Consider the following 21,470-nt stretch of genomic DNA (forward strand, 5'->3'; position numbering starts at 1 on the left):
TCTTGTTATTAGGGCTCACTCTGCCAAGTACTAGTTTTCTACAGTGATTCTGGACAGTTCTCTTGATAGCTATAAGTTCTGCCTCTATAAAACAGTGATATTAGTACACATGCCAGATTTGCTTTTTATAGGTTTGTTATGGGATCTTAAAAAAAATTAATAGGCTTTAGTAATGTGGTATGTTTAATAATCCATTATGGGTCTGGATTGTTATTTTTGATGATGCACTTAATCTGCAATTTAGGAACTGATTGCTGCCTGAAGTTTCCCTTCAGGAAGTTGATTAGTACTTGGAAATATTTCCAGTATAAGTTATGAATGATGATTTGTTTCTCAGACCGAAAAGCCTTTTTACCCATTAGATAAATCACTCATAATATTGTTTCTATGGGCGAAATATACTCTGATTCCAACTGGTATTCTAGAAACTTATTTTTCATAGTTGTTTTTTTAAAATACTTAGCAGCATCGGTATTTATTTATTTGGCCATGCCGTGCAGCATGCAGGATGTTAGTTCCCCGACTGGGCATCGAACCCGTGCCCCCTGCATTGGGAGCTCGGAGTCTTAACCACTGGACCGCCATGGAAGTCCTGTAGTTTGTTTAATAAGAATAATTCTCTGCCTCCCACCTCATTATTCCCCATATTTTGGGGAGAGAAAATGACCCTTTCTAATTCTTATCTTAACAACTACTGCAGTGCTTGGCATAGAATTGGTTCTCCAAAAATATATAAGCTGAGCTTTCCTTCCCAGACTGGATGAGCTTTTTGGGAGCAAGGATCAAAGCAAGAGGAGGAGAGGACAGGGCATATACTGCTGGGGAAGACCTTGATGGAGCAGGGTGCTGGAGGGAGGTAGGGATGGGGAACTCTAGCATTTCCATTAGAACAGGTGAATGGCGAGAGTAAGTGGGGCATAAAGTTAAGAGTACATAGACTTAAAATTTAAAAAAATATTTATTTATTTAGGCTGCACTGGGTCTTAGTTGTGGCATGCAGGATCCTTTCTGTGGCGTATTTAGTTGCAGCATGTGGGCTTCTTAGTTGCAGCATGCATGTGGGATCTAGTTCCCCAACCAGGGATCGAACTTGGGCCCCCTGCATTGGGAGCATGGAGTCTTACCCAGTGGACCACCAGGGAAGTCCCAGAGATAAGAGTACATAGACTTAAGGATTGCTTTGTTGCGAAGGTCCAGAGAAGTGTGAAGGTGTGTGTGTATGTGAGTGCTCTGCACAATCTTTGTTCTAGGTAAAAATTGCTTTGGGGGTTGGCAGTAGTCAGTGATTTTATTTTTCAAGTAGTAGCCCAAAACAGAGACATGGCTTTTTTCTTTCTCTTTGCAGGTTGAGTTTGGGGTAGGGATGAGTTCTGGTATAGCCTTTCTCTATTATTATATTTGTATATTCTTCCTATCTTCCAGTGGCTTTTTTTGTGCATGTATCAAAGTCCAGTCACTTAATTTTCCCCTACAAGGTGGTCCGTCACATGATCTGTTCCTGCCTACATATCCAACCTCATCTTGTACTACTTTCCCCTTTTCTCATTAAGTGCCAATTATACTGGCTTTCTTAAGTTTGTTTATAATATTAAGGCCTTGTTATCATTTGTTTTCCCAATCCAGAACTCTGCTTTCAGATCTTTGCTTGTGGGTCTCTCTTGTCACTCTCATGTCTCTTGTAAATGTCACTAGAGAAACCTTCTCTGAACACCCAATCTGAAGTAACACATTCAGTTAGAGTCAATTTTTAACATTATTTTCTTCATATCACTACCTCTTTTCTTTCTTTTTTTTTTTTAAAACAGATCTGTTTTCTTCCACTAGAATGTAAACTGCATGAAGTCAGGACACCATTTTGTTCACTGCTATGTTCTCAGCACTTAGAACAGTGCCTGGTATGCAGCAGAGTTTCAGCAGTTTTATTGAATAAATCAGTTAATTAGCTCCTGTGTGGTTCAGTGTGAAGTCCTTTATTGTTCGAAATTGATCACTTTTGTTAATTCAGCAAATACTTATTAAGCATATGTCATGTATCTTGTTGGGCCCTGGGACTACAGAGATGCCTTAAATGTCTGTTCTGTCACTCAGGGAAGGCAGTATTAGATACTGATTAAGAATAGTGGCTTTGGGGATTTCCCTGGTGGTCCAGCAGTTAAGACTCTACACTCCCAGTGCAGGGGGCCTGGGTTTGATCCCTGATCAGGGAACTAGATCCCGCATGCCACAATGAAGATCCCACGTGCTGCAACTAAGACCTGGTGCAGCCAAATAAACAAACAATTGAGTCCCCATCCTGGCCTCTTGTCTAAGGCCAGCATTTAAAAAAAAAAAAGAATAGTGGCTTTGGTGTTCAAGTCCAGGGACTGCTACCTAGTAGATTGTGACCTTGGCAAGGTAAGGTCTCTGATCCTTTAGTTTTCTACCTAAAAAATGGGGATAAGAGTATCTACCACATAGAATAATTATTAGGAATAAATAAATGAATAAAGCACTTAGTACAATGCTTGGCATGTAATATATGCTCAGATATTGGCTTTTTAAAAAAATTTTTTAAAGCTGGTTGCTCTTACATTTCTTGGGAGAGAATCAGTGAATTTCTTCTCTTTATACCTTAGTTCCCTTGTGAGAACTGCTAATCAGTGCTGGGTCAACCTTTAAAAAAAAAAAAAATATATATATATATATATATATATTTAAAATAAATTTATTTATTTTTGGCTGCATTGGTTCTTTGTTGCTGTGCACAGGCTTTCTCTAGTTGAGGTGAGTGGGGGCCACTCTTTGTTGTGGTGCGCGGGCTTCTCGTTGTGGTGGCTTCTCTTGTTGTGGAGCACAGGCTCTAGGTGCGCGGGCTTCAGTAGTTGTGGCTCACGGGCTTAGTGCTTCCCAGAATGTGGGATCTTCCCGGACCAGGGCTTGAACCCATGTCCCCTTCATTGGCAGGAGGATTCTTAACCACTGTGCCACCAGGGAAGCCCTAGCTTTTTCTTTTTTAAAAATTAATTAATATTTATTTTTGGGTCTTCATTGCTGTGCTCGGGCTTTCTCTAGTTGTGGCAGCTGGGGGCTACTCTTCATTGCGGTGCGTGGGCTTCTCATTGCAGTGGCTTCTCGTTGCGGAGCATGGGCTCTAGGTGCGCAGGCTTCAGTAGGTGTGGCTCACGGGCTCAGTAGTTGTGGCGCATGGGCTTAGTTGCTCCGAGGCATGTGGGATCTTCTCGGACCAGGGATTGAACCCATGTCCCCTGCATTGGCAGGCGGATTCTTAACCACTGTGCCACCAGGGAAGTCTTAGGTCTACCTTTTTTAGTAAGAATGTATAATTGAAACTACTGTACATCTTGTCATCCACTGCATTAGCAGTAGAGCTGGACTTTCAGATGTACCTTAGTTTTAGATGTTCTAAAGTTGTGCTTCTCAAACTCTGGCAATTATTAAGATTTACCTAGAGAACTTACTAAAGCACAGCTTTTTGCCCCACTGCCTCCTGCCTTCAGCCCCTATTTTCATTTGCTAGGTTTGGAGAGAGGATTGAGAATTTGCATTTCTCTGAGGTGATGCTGGTGTTGCCAGTCCTTGGGCCACACTTTCAGTGGGGTTGTGCTAATATGGTAGCCACTAGCCATATGTGGCTATTGAGTACTTGAAATGTGGTTAGTTTGAAATAAGATGTGCCATAAGTATAAAATATACACAGGAGTTTGAAGATTTAGTATAAAAAATGTAAAACATCTCATTGTTAATCAGTATTTTCAAAATATTGATTGCATGTTGAAAGGATAACATTTTGGAAATATTGAGTTAAATGTAATATAATAAATCTAATTTCACATGTTTCTATTTCTTAATGTGGCTACTTGAAAAAGTAAAAAGTATATACATGGCTTGCTTTTGTGGCTTGCATTATATTTCAGCTAGGCAGAAAGACATACTGCCTATCTCTTTAAAGTATCTTCTTAGGGCCTCCATGAAGTGAATCTCTCATATATAACCTGTTTTTGAAATCACACATTACCAACAAACCCTCTAACTTGATTAAAAATCCATTCACTTATTACCAAGTGGTAATGAAACATGGAAACTTACATTGTTCAAGAAACTCCTATAATGGAAATGAATCTGAAAAAGTATGTATGTATGTATCTATCTAATAACTGAATCACTTTGCTGGGTACTTAAAACTAACACAACATTGTAAATTAACTATACTTCAATAAAAAAAATTTACCAAGAAAGTAAACAAAACACCCCCAAAACTCCTAATTATTGAGGGAGACAATATATATTTACGAGGTACCACCCTAGTCAGTTCTAAAATACAGACAACAGACTACTAATTTAAAATCTTAGTTCAGCTCCATTGCTAATTGGTAATATTTTGTCTGATTCCAGTTATTATGCCCTAGCGTTGCTTTACTCACATAGACTTCAAAATGTTTAATTTCCTTAAAAGTTGTAATATTTGGGTAAAATTTCTTGTTGAATCAACATTTGGAGTCTTCCCTTTTCATGAGTCATTGCAATTTAATTACAACTCTTAACAAAGGAGGTAATTTGCTTTGGCTATATTCCTTATGGGTTAATGACTTTTATGGGTTAATGACTTTTAGACTTTTACTGTCTGGAACATTCCTCAGTTTTAGGTAACTACTGTAATAAAGCTAATTCCCAGTCACCTCTGTACTGGGAACTATTTTTTTATCAACTCTTAGTTTTCAGTTTTAATCTTGCATACTTTGTATATGTGTATTGTAAACTATACATACTTTTCTGAGTAAACAATTGTACACAATTTTGGGGATGATTAGAAACAGAATCCTGGAGAATTCAATAAATAGCTTATGTATTTTTAGAATGGCTTCAGGTTCTTGGTATAGGATTAGATCATCCAACCCTTAAGATCGTTTCTAACTTAGGGTTTTATTTTGTTTGTTGGTTCAGTTTTTTTTTTCCCCTCCACAATATTTCTTGGGTATGCATTTGTCTTTTATATTAAAAAAAAGAATTTTCAGACATGTTTTATTGGTGGCATCTAAGATGATAATGTGAGATACTTAGCACTCTGTCAAAGCATTCCTTTTTCAGTTCTCTTCCTCCTCATCTTGTTAGGAATAAAGTGGTTAATACTTTTATAATGCTTATCTTTAAAAAAAAAAACTAACTAAGAAGGCATTATGATTAGGGTCTTGGGCAGGCAGTGGTATTTAACCAGAATTTAGTAACTTTGGTTTTTGTTTGTCATTTTTCCCCCCCAATTTACTACCTTCTGTATATGGGGCAATAAAAGACAGTTTCCTCTAGAAATAAATTGATTTAAGCAAAGGCGATTTGAATTATGGGAGTTTTAAGTTAGAGTATGGGTGGTACATAAAAGAGATAGAAATCCAGCAGATACATGAAAGAGTAGATATGAAGTACAGGAGTAATTCAGAACATTGAAGCTCCTTTTCTCCCTTTTATTAGTGTTAATTTTTTAAGTATAATGTACATTCAAGTATGTTAACTTATCATTGCCAGGTTTCCATGGATCTCAATAGTGCCAGTACTGTCGTTCTTCAGGTCTTAACACAGGCCACCAGTCAGGATACTGCTGTGTTAAAACCAGCTGAGGAGCAGTTGAAACAGTGGGAGACGCAGCCAGGTTTCTATTCAGTGTTGCTGGTAAGTTGTTCTAAAAGAGTTTACTATAAATTTTAATAAAATGAGACACTATTATTTTTAATTGTTCTAAAAACTTACTTGTATTGGTGGTTTACTTTAGTGAAACTGATCCAAATGTTTGCCTGCCATTGCTCCTACCACATATAAATTCAGAGCATGGCTCTTTGAGAATGTTTAAAAAATGTTTATTGATGATTGAATAAATAACCCAGCAGGGTACTGGTAGAATCTGCTCAGTAGACAACACTGTGCTGATAATCTATTTTAGTGTGTTAATGATGACCTGAAGACTTTAGGTAGTACACTTTGATGTTTTGTCTTCATCCTTATCCTTGCCCCAGTTAATTTACGTTGTCAGAGTTCTTCAGGTCTCCCCACCGCTACATCCGTCAGGTCTACCTTGCTCAGTGTGTTTCACTTTAAACGCCATTTTCTTTTCCCCTGTCTAAAAATTTTATTTTCTTAACATATCTGATCTTTTCCTGGGTATTATGGGAAATAGTTTGATAATTAACAATATGTGCTTTAACTAAATCTTTCTGCTAGTTAGAAGCTTTTGGTTAATTAATGAAAATCATTGTCTCAATGCCAGAATGAAAAGACGTCTTTTTGTATTGAAGGCCTTTCTTATTCTTTTCTTCTTCGGAAAATTTGAGAACTCTGATTAGTGTGTGAGATTTAGTTTCTGGCCATGGCAAGGAGGTTACCAATTGGATCAAAAACCAATTCAGTATGTGTGACTGGGTCAAAAATTCAGAGCAGAACTGTTTACTATATCTTGTAAAATAGAAAATTATGACAGAACATACATATTTTGACTTTATGACTAAAAAGTTTTGAGTTGTTACATTTAAGAAGTTCCTAGTCATGCCTGGAATGGAAATTAAATATCTGGAGTCATACTTGATATTCTGAATATATAACATGAAAGTTGGCTCTTTAACACAATAACACAAAGAGAAAAAACATTAATTTCTAAAGATACTAAAGAAAGTATCTTATTCTTGTAGATAATCCCAGCATTATGTTTGTAAATTGGGGGCATAGTATAAATCTTTAGAAAATCTCTGAGTATATGCTTATTTAAATGAATGTGCTCTGTATTTAGCCTTGTGTTTTTTCAGGCCAAAATATAAAACACTTTTTCTTACTTTGGTTACTGCTTGACCTTGGAAAAACCAATAGGCTTGCTTGATACCTTTTGTGTAATGTATGAATTATTAATATTAAGTACCTAGACCTTTTTGTTTTTATTTTTACTAGGTATACTTTTCTTCTTAGAGGGACAGTAAAATTTCTTTTAGATAGAATAGATTATAATAGATTTAAAAACTGCTGAGTTTATTTCTTCTTTTTTCCCTGTACTCACTGTCTTGCCACATTTGCTCTATTTGAGCCTTAGCCATCCAGTTTAGTTAGTCTGGAGATTCCTACATTTGTATACCTGATCTCAGGCGTGTGTTCCAATCCTGTTATTCAATATGTTTTTTCAGTATATAGTATATATTTACTTGGATTGACACCTGCAGCTTGACTTTTCTTGGTTCCAAAGTGTAGCTGAGTTCGGCTGAGATCCTCCAACTTCTGCAGTATTCCCACGTTACTTTCATTCATTCACTCATTTGCTCAATTGAAGTTTATGAAGTTTCTGCTTTTCTGGGCTGTGTGCTAGACTCCACTCATAAGACACAACTCAATCTAGTGTGGAAGGTAGGCATGTAAAGTGTTAAAGTCGAATGCAATTAATTAATTAGTTACACAATTAATGTGGTGAGAGAATCTATTCTTTCTTTTGCAAAGGAGACCCAAAAGAGGGACTCTGACTCAGTTGTCAGGGATCTTAAGGAATAAGTGGGCATTACACAACTATCTTCGTAACTTTATTTTTCGTTGCACATGATTTTTAAAAACTAGGTTTATACGGCTTCCCTGGTGGCGCAATGGTTGAGAGTCCGCCAGCCGATGCAGGGGACATGGGTTCGTGCCCTGGTCCGGGAAGATCCCACATGCTGCGGAGCGGATGGGCCCGTGAGCCATGACCGCTGAGCCTGTGCATCTGGAGCCTGTGCTCCGCAATGGGAGAGACCACAACAGTGAGAGAGGCCCATGTACCGCAAAAAAAAAAAAAAAAAAAAAGATTTATAGTATACATACCTATTTTTAATACTTAACATCAATTTTTTTTATAGTAAAAGACATATTTCCACATCATTCTTTTTGGCTTTGAGGTTTTCCCACACAATGTTGTATTTAAGAGGTCAACTACAGGGATTTGAGTTGTTTTTGGTGTGAGGTGTAGTACAGTTTTAGTTAGTTAACATATTCCTACAATCCTATTTGTCCTATGTACCTGCTATTCTAGAAACATTTTTTAGAAAGCAGTAAAACATTTTAATTCTCACTGTTTATGATGTTTTAAATTACAGTGTTAGTATTAGGTTTACTGTTCTTTTTATTTCATATACATTTATAACTGTTACTTACAAGCTTTTGATAACAATTTTAATAAATTTAAAAATCAATTTTAAAGGTTATAGAACAGTTGTAATTTTGATTTCAAGCTCATGTTGCATGGTTTAGCTTGCACAGTCATTTTTACACTGTCCCACTATGGTGCAAGGCAAGGACTGCCTGTATTTGGATTAACACAGTAAGTAAATTTTTTGAGTAATGGTTAACTTTGAGTTGAAATTATTCATATCACTTCTGCCTTTATATTACTTGAAAATATTTTGCTATCAAACTTATTCGTAAGTATAATAATCGCTTTGATAAGGAGGATGCTTTGAAATTGTTTATTTCATAGCATGAATTAATAAAAAGAGCTTTGGCTCTTTGAATCTGTGCTGTGGTGGGTCTGCTTTTTCTTTTTCTTTTTTTTCTTTTTTTTTGCGGTACGCGGGCCCTCTCACTGTTGTGGCCCCTCCCATTGCGGAGCACAGGCTCCGGACGCGCAGGCTCAGCGGCCATGGCTAACGGGCCCAGCCGCTCCACGGGCACAAACCTGGGTCCCCTGCATCGGCAGGCGGACTCTCAACCACTGCCCCACCAGGGAAGCCCGCCTTTTCTTTTTTAATTTAGCAGTGTTTATTTTAGTTTCGTGTGTGTGCGTGTAATTATGCTGTGTAATTAGATTTGTTTCTGAATTTAATTTTTTATTAGGAAAAATTTAAAACCTACCTAAAAGTGGAATAGTATAATGAATCTCCACATATCCATTACTCAGCTTACATAATTAACATGCTCCCGAGCAGATATGCTTTCTTACATGAATGTAGAGCTATAGATATTTAGAAAATAACAATATGATATGTGTAGTGATAAAATTTAAGTGAAGCATTTAATTAGAAATCTATCCATACTTTTTTGTGTTATATTAATTATACTTTTAACTTATTACATGTTCATTCTGATGCTTTGTTTTTAATTTACAGAATATTTTCACAAACCACACTCTGGATATAAATGTAAGGTGGCTTGCTGTGCTGTATTTTAAAAATGGAATTGATCGCTACTGGAGACGAGTAGCACCTCAGTAAGTTCCACCTCTTTCCCCCCTCAGTGTCATCCTTTTCAAATTCAAGGAGGTATAAGACTGTTATCTGTTAATCTTCATTCTTTATGTAAAAGAATTCATTTGTGCTTACTTCAGCAGCGCATATACTAAAATTGGAACAGTACAGAGATTAACATGCTCTCTGCTCTAGGATGATATGCAGATTTGTGATGTGTTTGATATTTAAAAGAAAAAAAGGTGTGTTAACTACTGAAGAAGAAAAGTGTTTTACATAGTTAATTACAAATCAACCTTTATATTACTGCCTTTTTCTGTGAGTTTTTTTTTTTCCCCATGGGCATAGGGTATGTGTATTTCTCATTGGCCTTCTGTCTTAGAGGATCTCTGATTTTATGGGCACAAAACAAATGCTGAATTAATGAATCATGTTCAGAAATGTACTTTTTTTTTTTTTAAAGGAAGTACAAGGCTTGAATTCTGGAAAATGTCATTGAGAAGGAACTCCCAGGTCATTTCTGAGCCAACTGATGTTAATTCCCTAGTCTTCTGCATAATTGCCTCTGTGGTGGAAATTGGGTAGTATATATTTGTAATCTCATCAGATTCAGTTGTAACTTCTTTTTAGGTGGTTAAGTGAACAAATTTTTCTTAATAGTTAATTATATGTTATATAATTGATGGAAAGACAGTGTAGACTGGACCCAGGAATTTGTTGGATAGAAAATAATGAACTTTGCCAAAGGAGTAACATAGTCTTTGTCCTCCAGTAGATGGCACTACAACTCTGTAGTTTTTATATTTATAAGCCCCTTTTTAAAAAAAATTGAATACTGCATAGTGCCTGTAAAATATGCTTTTGAATAATATTGGAAGTAACTAGAGTATTTTAAGGCTACACTTAGGATACTATAGTATAAATCAAACCCTTCTCTTCTTATTTTAGAATTAATTTATAATTTTGAGAGAAATGGAGTGTTTAGTGATGAGAAATTGTATATTATTGAGTTATAGGGAACAACGCAACAAGATATGTTTCTACTGCTATGTCCAGTTAAATTTTATATGTCCCCCTAAAATTCATTTTGTTTTGCTAGTTATATGAAGAATATGGTTATAAGTGATTGTCTTGGATGGGAGAGTAAATTACGATTAAATATTTCAAATTGTACTTTCATGTAAAGAATTAGAAACTAGAATTTAGTTTAAATTTTAAAAGTTAAGGGAGACATCTTATAATAAGTAGTTAAACCCCAAGCTGTCTCTTTTAGTGATATATTGAGATACAAGCTAGAAAGGAGATGAATGTACTTAGGCAGCAAGGATGCTAAGAACGTAAAGCAGGGAGCAAAGATTAGTTATCGAACTCATTTAAATTTAAGACACTTAAAAAAAAATTATGTTGCTATCTAAGTTCCATCTTATAGTTTCTGTTTTTACCACTGTTGTCACAGAATGATTAATTTAAGCTTATATATCATTACTATGTAAAATGCAATTTTTACTGGGTCCTAATTAATTAGATACTATCCAATTTCTGCTTGGGATATAGTCTGAATTCATCTAATGATAACAAGTGCATAAAGTTGAAGGTGGAATGCTAACTCTTATTGTAGAATTGCTAAAAACATGAAATTTCTCAGGTTAATGGCTTGTTTTCTTTAATAGTTATATAGTTTAATACAGTTTCATATAGTTACATGAAAACTGTTGAACCTGGCTTCTTGGCATAGAAGAAAGCTTGAATTTCAAGCTTGAATCAGAACATTATAGGAGAAAACATTGTTTCAGGGATTTGACTGATAGAAGGAAGCTATTAAAATCGAAAAGTGCAGCATAGTTATAAAAAGATTAGAGAGATCATTTTCATTTATTTTATTTTATTTTTTTGTAATACACCAGACTTGTATTAGTTGACATTATAAACATATCAGAAATAAACAATCATAACAATGTAGCATTTATCAAAAATAGATCAACAAAACTGAAGAAAAAGTCCAGAAGATGCATGTACATGTAAGTATTTTGTACATAATAAAGAACACATTCCAAATTAGGATGGAAAGATGCACTCTTCAATACTGCTATTTAGAGCCTTATCTCAACTTCACAACAGTGAAGTAAAAGATTTAATTGTAAAATACTCAAAACATAAAGGTATCTAAAGAAAATATAGGTTAATATTTATATAATTTGGTATCGCAGAAGCTAAGCTTGAAGTCAAAGAAAGAAACCATAAAGGAGACCTATATTCCCATAAATAGAATAAAGGGACAGTAGATTAGAGAAAGTAGATAAATCTCAAAGATGGAATTCATTTGGCTAATAAATATATTTTAAAGTGTTTAAATCATTAGTACTCAAAAGTTTTTCCAATTTAGGCAATGAGAAAGAAGATTACACCTATTGAAATGGCATATATTAAAAAGAATGTAGGGACTTCCCTGGTGGCACAGTGGTCAAGAATCCGCCTGCCAATGCAGGGGACATGGGTCTGAGCCCTGGTCCAGGAAGATCCCACATGTGGTGGAGCAACCAAGCCTGTGCGCCACAACCACTAAGCCCCCGCGCTTACAGCCCGTGCTCTGCAACATAAGAAGCCCGTGCACCACAACGAAGAGTAGCTCCCACTTGCCCCAACCAGAGAAAGCCTGCGCGCAGCAACAAAGACACAATGCAGCCAAAAATAAATACATAAATAAATTTTTTTGAAAAAAGGAATGTAATGTACACTACTGAAGAGCGCACACTGAACCTTTGCCAGAGGGATTATATATGGCCACCACCGTTAGGGAGAGTACATTGGGAATATACATTAAGAAGACTGGAAATGTACATATTCCTCACCGAAAAAATTCCCCATCAAAAATTTACCCTACGGAAATAATCAAACAACTGTATAATGTGTATGCAGTATTTGTTGTTGATAACAGGAAAAACAAACCACAAATCTAGAAACAATTTAAAAAATCAGGTAACTTAGTATTAAATTATGTCATTAAAACATGAGCTAATAATTATGTCATCTAAAATTTCACATATAAATATGAGAAATAAATTTATGACAGAGCTTAAGAGGTCATTTTTGTATTAAAAAGTGTGTGTGACACACTTCTCAGAAGGAGAGAATTATAGAGTAAAAGAAAGGCAGAGAAAGAAATTGAATGGATAAAAGGAGTTATCTCAGAATGATAGAATTCTAGGGTTTTCTTTATATCTGCACTATTTCTTTTCTAATAATTATAGAGTGAGCATGTGTTGCTTAATAAAAATAATAAAAGCTATAGAAAGTTGTGAGGAAGACAATCTGAGAATAAGGAGGCAGAAAATATACAAAATTTTTAGTTAATGAAGAAACAAAACATCTAAAGAATGTAGTTAATTTAATTTTTCATGTTGTGCGTTATTTCATATTTTGTATGACATTATCTGCTATGCAATTTAGAATATCTGCTATTAAGTTACAGAAGAATTGTATAACTGATAGGGATCCAACATCGTATTTATAATACTGCAAGTCATTGTTGCAAGAAATGTTATAAATTAGTACGTTTCTGTGTCATGTATGACATAAAACCAAGCAACCCAAAGGATTTAACAGTGGTATTTGAATCATATTTTCTGAGATAATTTAAATCCACATGACGATAAAATATGAATTACTAATTTTATGAAGAGAGTGTTTCCATGAAATTAGAAATGCTTATATTAGATTCAAATAATTAAGCAAAACATGAAAACATTCTTTTTATTTTTTTTGTTTTTGTTTTTGTTTTGTTTTTTTGTGGTACACGGGCCTCTCACTGTTGTGGCCTCTCCCATTGCGGAGCACAGGCTCCGGATGCACAGGCTCAGCGGCCATGGCTCACGGGCCCAGCTGCTCCGCGGCATGTGGGATCTTCCCGGACCGGGGCACGAACCCGTGTCCCTTGCATCGGCAGGCGGATTCTCAACCACTGCGCCACCAGGGAAGCCCAACATTCTTTTTAAATGTAAATAGATTATTTGAAGAATTGAGTTGAAGCATCATATCAAGAACTAATTTTTTTTAATGTATCAGTATTTGTTTATTTTGTTCTCATAATTTTTTTTTATTCAAAGTCACAGAAATTATAATCATCCTCATCAGTTCACTGAGTCCCATGTAATTAATGTTTTTTTCATCTTGATCTTTTGTTAGCACTTTTATGAATTCATCAGTTTTCCATTATAGTTCTGAAAATGCTTATTCATTCAGTTCAGCAGTATAGTCAGTTACCAGAAACCTGTGCTTGTCAGAGTCTTTTCCATGAATTCCTTGAAGATGAAACCCTTTTATAGGAACATTTTTGCAAAAGTATCAGAGTACACCCAGAACTGTCTGTAAATGACAAAAGACTTAAAAATGACCACAGTTAAAGATTTGATGAAAGTTCATAATAATGCAATTGACAAGGAAATTTAGATATTTCTGAGATATACATTTTAAAATAATAATTAAAATTATGACTTATAACATTATAACAGAACATATAAGATTTTTAGGAATTTCATGTAATGTCTGAAACATTTATATTAACATATTTCCATACAAATAACCCAAAGAAAGTTTAGTATTAGTTGTTTTTTTTTTAAAATTTTTGTTTGTTTGTTTTGTGGGTTTTTTTGGGTTTTTTTTTTGGTGATACACAGGCCTCTCACCGTTGTGGCCCCTCCCGTTGTGGAGCACAGGCTCCAGACACGCAGGCTCAGCAGCCATGGCTCACGGGCCCAGCTGCTCCGCGGCATGTGGGATCTTCCCAGACCAGGGCAGGAACCTGTGTCCCCTGCATTGGCAGGTGGACTCCCAACCACTGCGCCACCAGGGAAGCCCTGTTTTTTTTTAAATTTTTAAATTTAATTTTATTTATTTTTTTATATAGCAGGTGAGATCATTTTTAATGGGAAAGCATACACTTGTATCGGGCTTTGACTTCTTTTGCCTAAATGTTTATTTTTTAAATTGAAGTTTAATTGACATATAACATATGAGTTTCAGGTATATAGTATAATGATTCAAAATTTGTATGTATTGTGAAACAATCACCACTGTAAGTCTAGTTAACATGTGTCGCCATACATAGTTAGAGAATATTTTTTCCTGTGATGAGTTATAAGATTTACTCTCTTAGCAATTTTCACATACACAGTACAATATTACTAAGTGTTATTGCCATGCTGTACATTACATTCCCATGACTTCTTTACTTTATAACTGGAAGTCTGTACTTTTATGCTCCCTTCATCTGTTCCACATACCCCCCCATGTTTATCTTCTCATTTGTTTACTAATCTTGAGCAAGTCACTGTTAAGATTAAAAAAAACTTTTATTGAAGTATAATATATAACATACTTAAAAAGTGCACAAATGAAGGGTACAGTTTGAATGTTTGTAATGTGACCACATCCATGTAACTACCACTCAGAACTAATCTAGAACTAGCACCCCAGGAGCTTCCTTTCTGCCCTCTCACAGTCACCTATATGTCCTCCTCAAAGATCTGACATTGCTCACCATAGATTAGTTTTACCTGTTACTGAACTTCATAAAATGGAAACCTTATAGTATGTTCTCTTTTGTGTGTGACTTTTATTCAGTGTTATATTTGTGAGATTTATCTATGTAGTTGCATGGGACAGTAGTTTGCTCTTCTATGTTTGAGTATAACATCCCATTTTAGGAACATACACCATTCTCTGTCCATTCTGCTGTCGATGGGTATGCAGGTTGTTTCTAGTTTTTGACTGTTAAAAATAAAGTGGCTTTGAAAAATCTTTTGCATGTCTTGCTGCATTTTATTGTCCTTTATGGTCAGGTGTGTGTTCAGCTTTAGTTGATACTGTCAATTAGTTTTCCAAACTATTTGTACCAGTTTGCCCTTCCACTAGTAACATGGGCGTTGGCATTCGCTACACATTCTCACCATACTTAGTCTGATCTATTTCATTTTAGTCATGCTGGTGTGCTTGGTAATTTTTGCATTTTCCTGATAAACAATGAGTACCTTTTTCATATACTTATTAATCATTTGGAGATCCTCTTTTGTGAAGGGCTTGCCATTTGCGCATCTAAAAAAATTGGATTATCTTATTGATTTATGGGACTTTATATATATATTTGGATATAAGTCCTTTGTTGAATATACATATTGAAAATATCTTCTATTTTGTGACTTGCCGTTTCACTTTCTTACTGGTATCTTTTGATGAAGTTCTTAATTTTAATGAAGTTCAATTTAGCTACCTTATTTATTTATTTATTTATTTTTTTGCGGTACGCGGGCCTCTCACCGTCGTGGCCTCTCCCGCTGCGGAGCACAGGCTCCGGACGCGCAGGCTCAGCGGCCATGGCTCATGGGCCCAGCCGCTCCGCAGCATGTGGGATCCTCCCGGACCAGGGCATGAACCCACGTCCCTTGCATCAGCAGGTGGACTCTCAACCACTGCACCACCACGGAAGCCTGCTACCTTTCTTTTTGTAATTAATTCTTTTGGGATCTGTTTACAAAATTTTTGCTCAACACAAAGCCATGAAAATATTCTTTTTTCTGCTAGAAGCTTTGTTTTTCACTTTTCACATTTTGGTGTATGTCTGGAAGTGATTTCTGTGTAAGTTATAGATGTGAAGTTGGGGCAGCACCATGTATTTTTCCCCAATAGCATTTCAGTGGTTCCCTTGTTATAAATCAGGCACTTTATACATATGGATCTGTTTTTGGATTCTCTGTTTTGTCCTGTTGGCCTATTTTTCTATCTTTGCTTTAGGTATTGTACTTTATAAGGCTTGATGTACTTTTGATTACTGTTTTGAATTTAATTTGCTGTTCTTTTTTTAGTTTTTTGAAATGGAAACTTAGATAATTGATATTCAGTTTTTCTTTATATGCATTTAAAACATTAAGGCCTTTTTGTAATCATGGCTTTAGTTTAGTTTCACAAGCCTTGATATGTAGTATTTTCATTACCATTCATTCAAAAATATTTTAAAAGTTCCCCTGTGATTTCTTTTTAGACCCATAGGCTAATTAGAAGTATATCACCTAATTTCCAAACATGTGGGACTTTTTGTTGTTACTGATTTCATTCTTTGAAATGTGCTGTTTTGTTTTATGATCCCATCATATGGTATTTTGGTAAATGTTTTATATGCACTTGAAAGGAACGTATGTTTTGCTGTTGTGGATTATAATGTTTTATATATCAGGTCAAATTTGTTAATTATGCTATTTAAGTCTTTTGTGTTGTTACTGATTTTGAGCTACCTTTTCCATCAGTTACTGAGAGATGTATGTTAATATCCAAATATCACTCCAGTCTCTGCCTTAATTGTTACATAGTGTTATTTTCAAGTATCTTCTCTGTGTCTCTGTCCAAATTCTTCTCTTCCTATAAATGGCACCAGTCTGGATTAGGGCCCACGTTAATCCAGTATGACCTCGTTTTAACTTGATTGCATATGCAGAGCCCTTAATTCCAAATAAGGTCACAGTCACAGGTATATGGGGTTAGGACTTGAACAATAGCTTTTGGAGGGTTTGGGGTGGGGGACACAGTTCAACTCAACAGATGCTTTAAAACATTTGTTTTTAAAATTGTATGCAACTTTTATAGCAGATTTTTTGGGGGATGATTCATCCAGTGCCAGCTACTCTATCATAGCCAGAATGGAAACCTTAAAATGAGGTCTTTAAGATTTAACTTAAAAATAAATAAAACCATTCATACAGTTCAAAATTCAAACTGTATACAATCTTATACAGATGGATAGTCTCCGTCTCTTTCCTTTTGCTATCTAGTTTCCTTCCTCATTTGCAGTCAAACTTATTAGTATCTTTTTTATCCTTTTTAGACATGTAAAATGAAAGATTTTAAACTAGTTGATTTCTAATAAGTCTTCCATCCCAAATATTCTCTGATTCCTGATCCCTTTCCACATAGAATTTTGTAAAAGAAGTCAGTGTAAGACTAATATTTACTCATACAGATTTTGTATAATAAATCAGTGTAAGACTAATATTTACTCATAGATTTTTAAAAGACCATCATTAATTTTTTGGTAGGCAACTGTTTTTATATCAATAGAAGGAAACATCAGAATATCACGTTCTTTACTCTGGATTTATCGTATTTCCTATTGCTTACTATTTTGTGCTTCTTATTTATTCAGTTGTGAAGGAATGTTGTGCTTTTGAATTACCTGATGTGTCAGTATACAAGTAATGGAAATAATTCTGTTTAATTACCGAAACAAGGACACATTGTTTGAAAGACTTTTTATTGCTAAAATTCTCAGTCATGCTTACCTGCATTCATTAGCAGTATTCTCTTGCATAACAAATATATCTTTTTACAGTGCTCTCTCAGAGGAGGAGAAATCTACATTGCGTGCAGGGCTAATCACTAACTTCAATGAACCGATAAACCAGGTTAGTGAGAAAATGAGTGTCAACTGTTCTTTCTTTTCCCTTAGTTTTTGCTTCTTTTCCAAACTAACTTTGTTTCTTGGCATTAAAAATAAAATCTTATAATGTTCATTTGTGATGTTTATACACATTTCTCTGATGGTTTTTAAATTTTGAGATCCAAGTCTACCTGTTAAGAATTTTGATTAGATTTGGCTGTTAATGATTTAAAACTCAGAAGTCATTTGAAGATAGATATACTTGTATATTTTTTAACTTCTTCAGTTTTTGAGCCAATATTGAAAGCACATCTCTATATATTAATTATAGAAGTTAATTTAGCACTCCCATCCCCCCTCCCCCCAAACTGCAGGATGGCTTCTGTTTTTTGTCTGTTTCCTTCATCACATTTGCAGTTCTCACTACTCTGTTGGAATTGAATTTTTCTTTCCCTTATAGTGAGATTTTTCTTTTAAGAATAAAATAAGTTTGCTTATGATACAAAAATTATTTTTCCAAGTTACTATTTCTTACATTTGATTATTTAATTTGAATATTAAAGCACACTGTATTAGGTGGTGTATCCAATGCAGTTTTATCTAAACCTATTTAAATGATCTGAGTTTTTTGCTGTGCATTTCTTCAACTGAGGGAGATGAGGGAAGATGGAGAGGAACAGAGTTACTTTCCATGGGGCAGGAGGTGGTTGGGGGGTCAGGGTCTTGGGTGATTGAGGGGTAAACCATTGCTTAGGTGTTCTGTCAACCAGAATTTGTGAAACTGATCTGAACAAATATTATGTAAATTCCTAATATTGATGTTCATTTCTACTCTGAGGTCAGTGGTTCTCAAAGTTTGCATTCTTAGAACTTCCTTATACTGCTAAAATAAAACATGAAATGGTTATATATGTTGATATTTATTGTATTCGAAATTAAAACTGAGAAATCTAAAAAAATATTATTTGTTAACATAAGTAGAATTTTAAAAAGTGAACAATAGCTATTTCCCCAAACAATAAATATTTAATGAGAAGAGTAACATTGTTTGGCTTTTTTGCCTATCTCTTTAGTGTTTGGCTATTTAAAAGAAGACATCTAGATTTTCAAACATATCTGCTATTTACAATGTTGTAATATTATTTTGGCAGAAGGTATGTGATGAAAATCTAGCTTCTCACTGGTACGTTATTGGGAAAGGGAGGACCTCACAGAAGGTATCCTAGGCCCCCTAGGGATCCATAGACCACACTTAGAGAACTACTATCTTAAGCAGTTGTTCAGTGAAATCTTACTCATTTTTGTTAAATATATAATTAACCAAAAAGGTAATTTTCAACTGTGAATGCATTCCTTATCTATTGCTTTAATTTCTCATGTTTATTTCTGAGGTTAATTTTTTTTCCTTTAGATTGCAACTCAGATTAATTTTTTTTCCTTTAGATAGCAACTCAGATTGCCGTGCTGATTGCAAAAGTTGCTCGATTGGACTGTCCTAGACAGTGGCCTGAACTGATTCCCACTCTTATAGAATCTGTGAAAGTACAAGATGATCTTCGACAGCACAGAGCGTTGCTTACCTTTTATCATGTTACCAAGACCCTGGCGTCTAAACGACTGGCTGCTGATAGAAAACTGTTTTATGATGTAAGTGATTTAACATAGAATTTGATCATGAAAACTGTGCTACTTGTATTAAAATGTGTGTAATTTTACCTCTAAATATCTTACTGAAGGATTATTAATTCTTTCTAATTGACCTCAAAAGGTTCATAGTAATAGATAACACCCAAAAGGTTTTAAGCTGGTTAGTGATATGACTGGTAAGGTCACTTAGTTGCCAATGAGGGGGAAAAATCGGTGGAGAACAGTCTGAAGGCAAAGAGACTGGTTGGAGGCTATTTGAAGTAGTTCAGATTCGATGATAAAGCTCTTAAATGAAGCAGCGGTAAAGAGAACATTTAGGAGCATGTAGAGTTGAAATTTAGGAAGTTACAATTGACACGCCTGGGTAATTGGTGGATGTAGGAAGGAGTCTGACACGACTGAGGGTGTCTGTAGGTGTTTAGCACCATTTGTTGAACAAACTTTACCTTCTCCATTCAGTTGCTTTGGTGCTTTTGTTTGTATCTCACTGATTTGAACTACCAGAACAGTGATTTTCATATTGTTCAACCTAACATTTCTAACTGTACCAGGTAACAATGGGTGTCTCCAAGTGTTTTTAAGTGTTCTTGCTTACCTTTTGGCATCCTCACTTTGAGGATATGGCTTAGGAATTTGCATTTTTGATAGGTTCCCCGGGTGATTCTTAATACACCAAAGTTTAAACCAGAACCACATTATGTTCTCTTTATTTTTAACCCAGTAGTTTTAAATAGCCAATTTTCTATTTATGTGAGGATATTGAGTGTAAGAAATTCTTTTTGTTAAAGGTTGCTTTTAAAATCCTTGTCACTTTTGCTTGATATCTAACAAGGACTAAAGAAATGGACATTTTTATCTCCTCAAGTCTCTCTGAATTTCTTGTTGATTTTTCTCACCTTTATCCCCATCTTAGGCCCCTTCAATTTCTTTTATATAGATGTTTTCCAAAATCAAATGTGTAGAAGATTCTGGGTTACAGTTACTCTATAGTGAAGGGTCCCCTTCTATAGAAGTCTTACTTCTTAGTTTGACTTTCTGAAGTTGTATTCTCTTAATGTGTTGCCTCCTTGGTTTTCAGATATAATTTATATTTAGCCTAGTCAGGCTCTACAAATTATATCTAAACTAGCCTTATTCTGTATAGCTTGTTTGGGTTAGCTTCCTGTCCACTTCAACTTTCTTGCTTGGTTTTCTTATAGTGTGAGGCTATTTCCTCTCCATATAAAATGAAATATAGGTCTCCTTAGCATCTTGTACCTACTTACAGCAGAGTATTTATTACACTGTACATTGCATTGTAATTACATTATAATTGTTGACTTACCTTTTTGAGATCCACCACACTGAATTTTATGAGGGAGGACTGTAGCTCTTATTGTTATAGTCCTACTCTCCAGCCCAGGAGAATGCACATCAGTGGATTGTGCTCAGTAACTGTGAAATGAATAAATGGTAAAAGAAGAGATTTGTTCTTAGATACCTTCTAGATTTCAAAGTGGTATAGTGCAAAACTTCAAAAAGCAGGAGTTTGAGGAGCATATACAAAACTGAAGATACTGGGAAAAAATAATTCAGCTTAGCACCTTTCATTCTGGAATGGAGTATCTGGACCTGGAAACATGGAGCACAGTAGGGACTAGGAGGGGAATGTTGTCTCGTGGGGTTGGGGAAAGAGATCTGTACTTTAACTGAAGGTAGCATGTGTGGGAAGATTAGGAGGGGAATCTTGTCTCATGGGGTTGGGGAAAGAGATCTGTACTTTAACTGAAGGTAGCATGTGTGGGAAGATATTATTATAAAGAGCAAGTTTGCTAGTTAATAAAGCAACTCCTATTATTTTGGTAATCTGAAGTGTGGGAAAATCTTCCTTTTAATAATGTGTTTACTTTATTGCTAAGATGGTCTTCATGTACTAAATTAGTTTCCCACCTAAAATTAAGTGTAAGGTCATAGTTGAGCTAGTTGGTATGGCAAAGTAGTGCAGTGTGCACTTAAAACCCCTCCCAACTGCTCTGCGTGCCCCAACAATTTTTATATCTTGTTTTCCCTCCATGTTAAAATAAGTCTTTTTCAGGGTTGACAAACTACAAAATCAGCATGGAGAGAAAATTGCTTTGCAGTTACAAAATTGAGCTTGATTTGACACAAAGAGGATTCATTTTCTAGAAAATCAGAAGCTTTTCATACAAACCTGAATATAAAAAAGTTGACATTAAGTACAGTTAAAA

The 21,470-nt window shown here is 35.2% G+C and overlaps 1 protein-coding gene and 1 non-coding gene across 6 annotated transcripts in view; both read left to right on the plus strand.

Moving 5' to 3' along the window:
* The window catches only part of IPO11 (importin 11), a 246,493-nt gene that overhangs the window by 16,919 nt on the left and 208,104 nt on the right, over positions 1-21,470 (plus strand). For 4 of the 5 annotated variants that reach the window (XM_067031019.1, XM_067031018.1, XM_059063535.2 and 1 more), the window contains 4 exons: positions 5,518-5,661; positions 9,096-9,196; positions 17,548-17,620; positions 19,039-19,242. In XM_067031019.1, coding sequence (XP_066887120.1) covers positions 5,524-5,661; positions 9,096-9,196; positions 17,548-17,620; positions 19,039-19,242 — 516 coding nt within the window. In that variant the 5' untranslated portion in view covers positions 5,518-5,523. The remainder of the gene's footprint in view (positions 1-5,517; positions 5,662-9,095; positions 9,197-17,547; positions 17,621-19,038; positions 19,243-21,470) is intronic. The other variant, XM_067031020.1, reaches the window with a different exon arrangement.
* Positions 9,301-9,404, plus strand: LOC131756474 (U6 spliceosomal RNA). Its single transcript, XR_009335653.1, has one exon. It is a non-coding gene; the product is annotated as a U6 spliceosomal RNA (small nuclear RNA).

This window comes from Kogia breviceps, chromosome 4 (assembly GCF_026419965.1).
Source record: "Kogia breviceps isolate mKogBre1 chromosome 4, mKogBre1 haplotype 1, whole genome shotgun sequence".
Taxonomy (NCBI): domain Eukaryota; kingdom Metazoa; phylum Chordata; class Mammalia; order Artiodactyla; family Physeteridae; genus Kogia; species Kogia breviceps.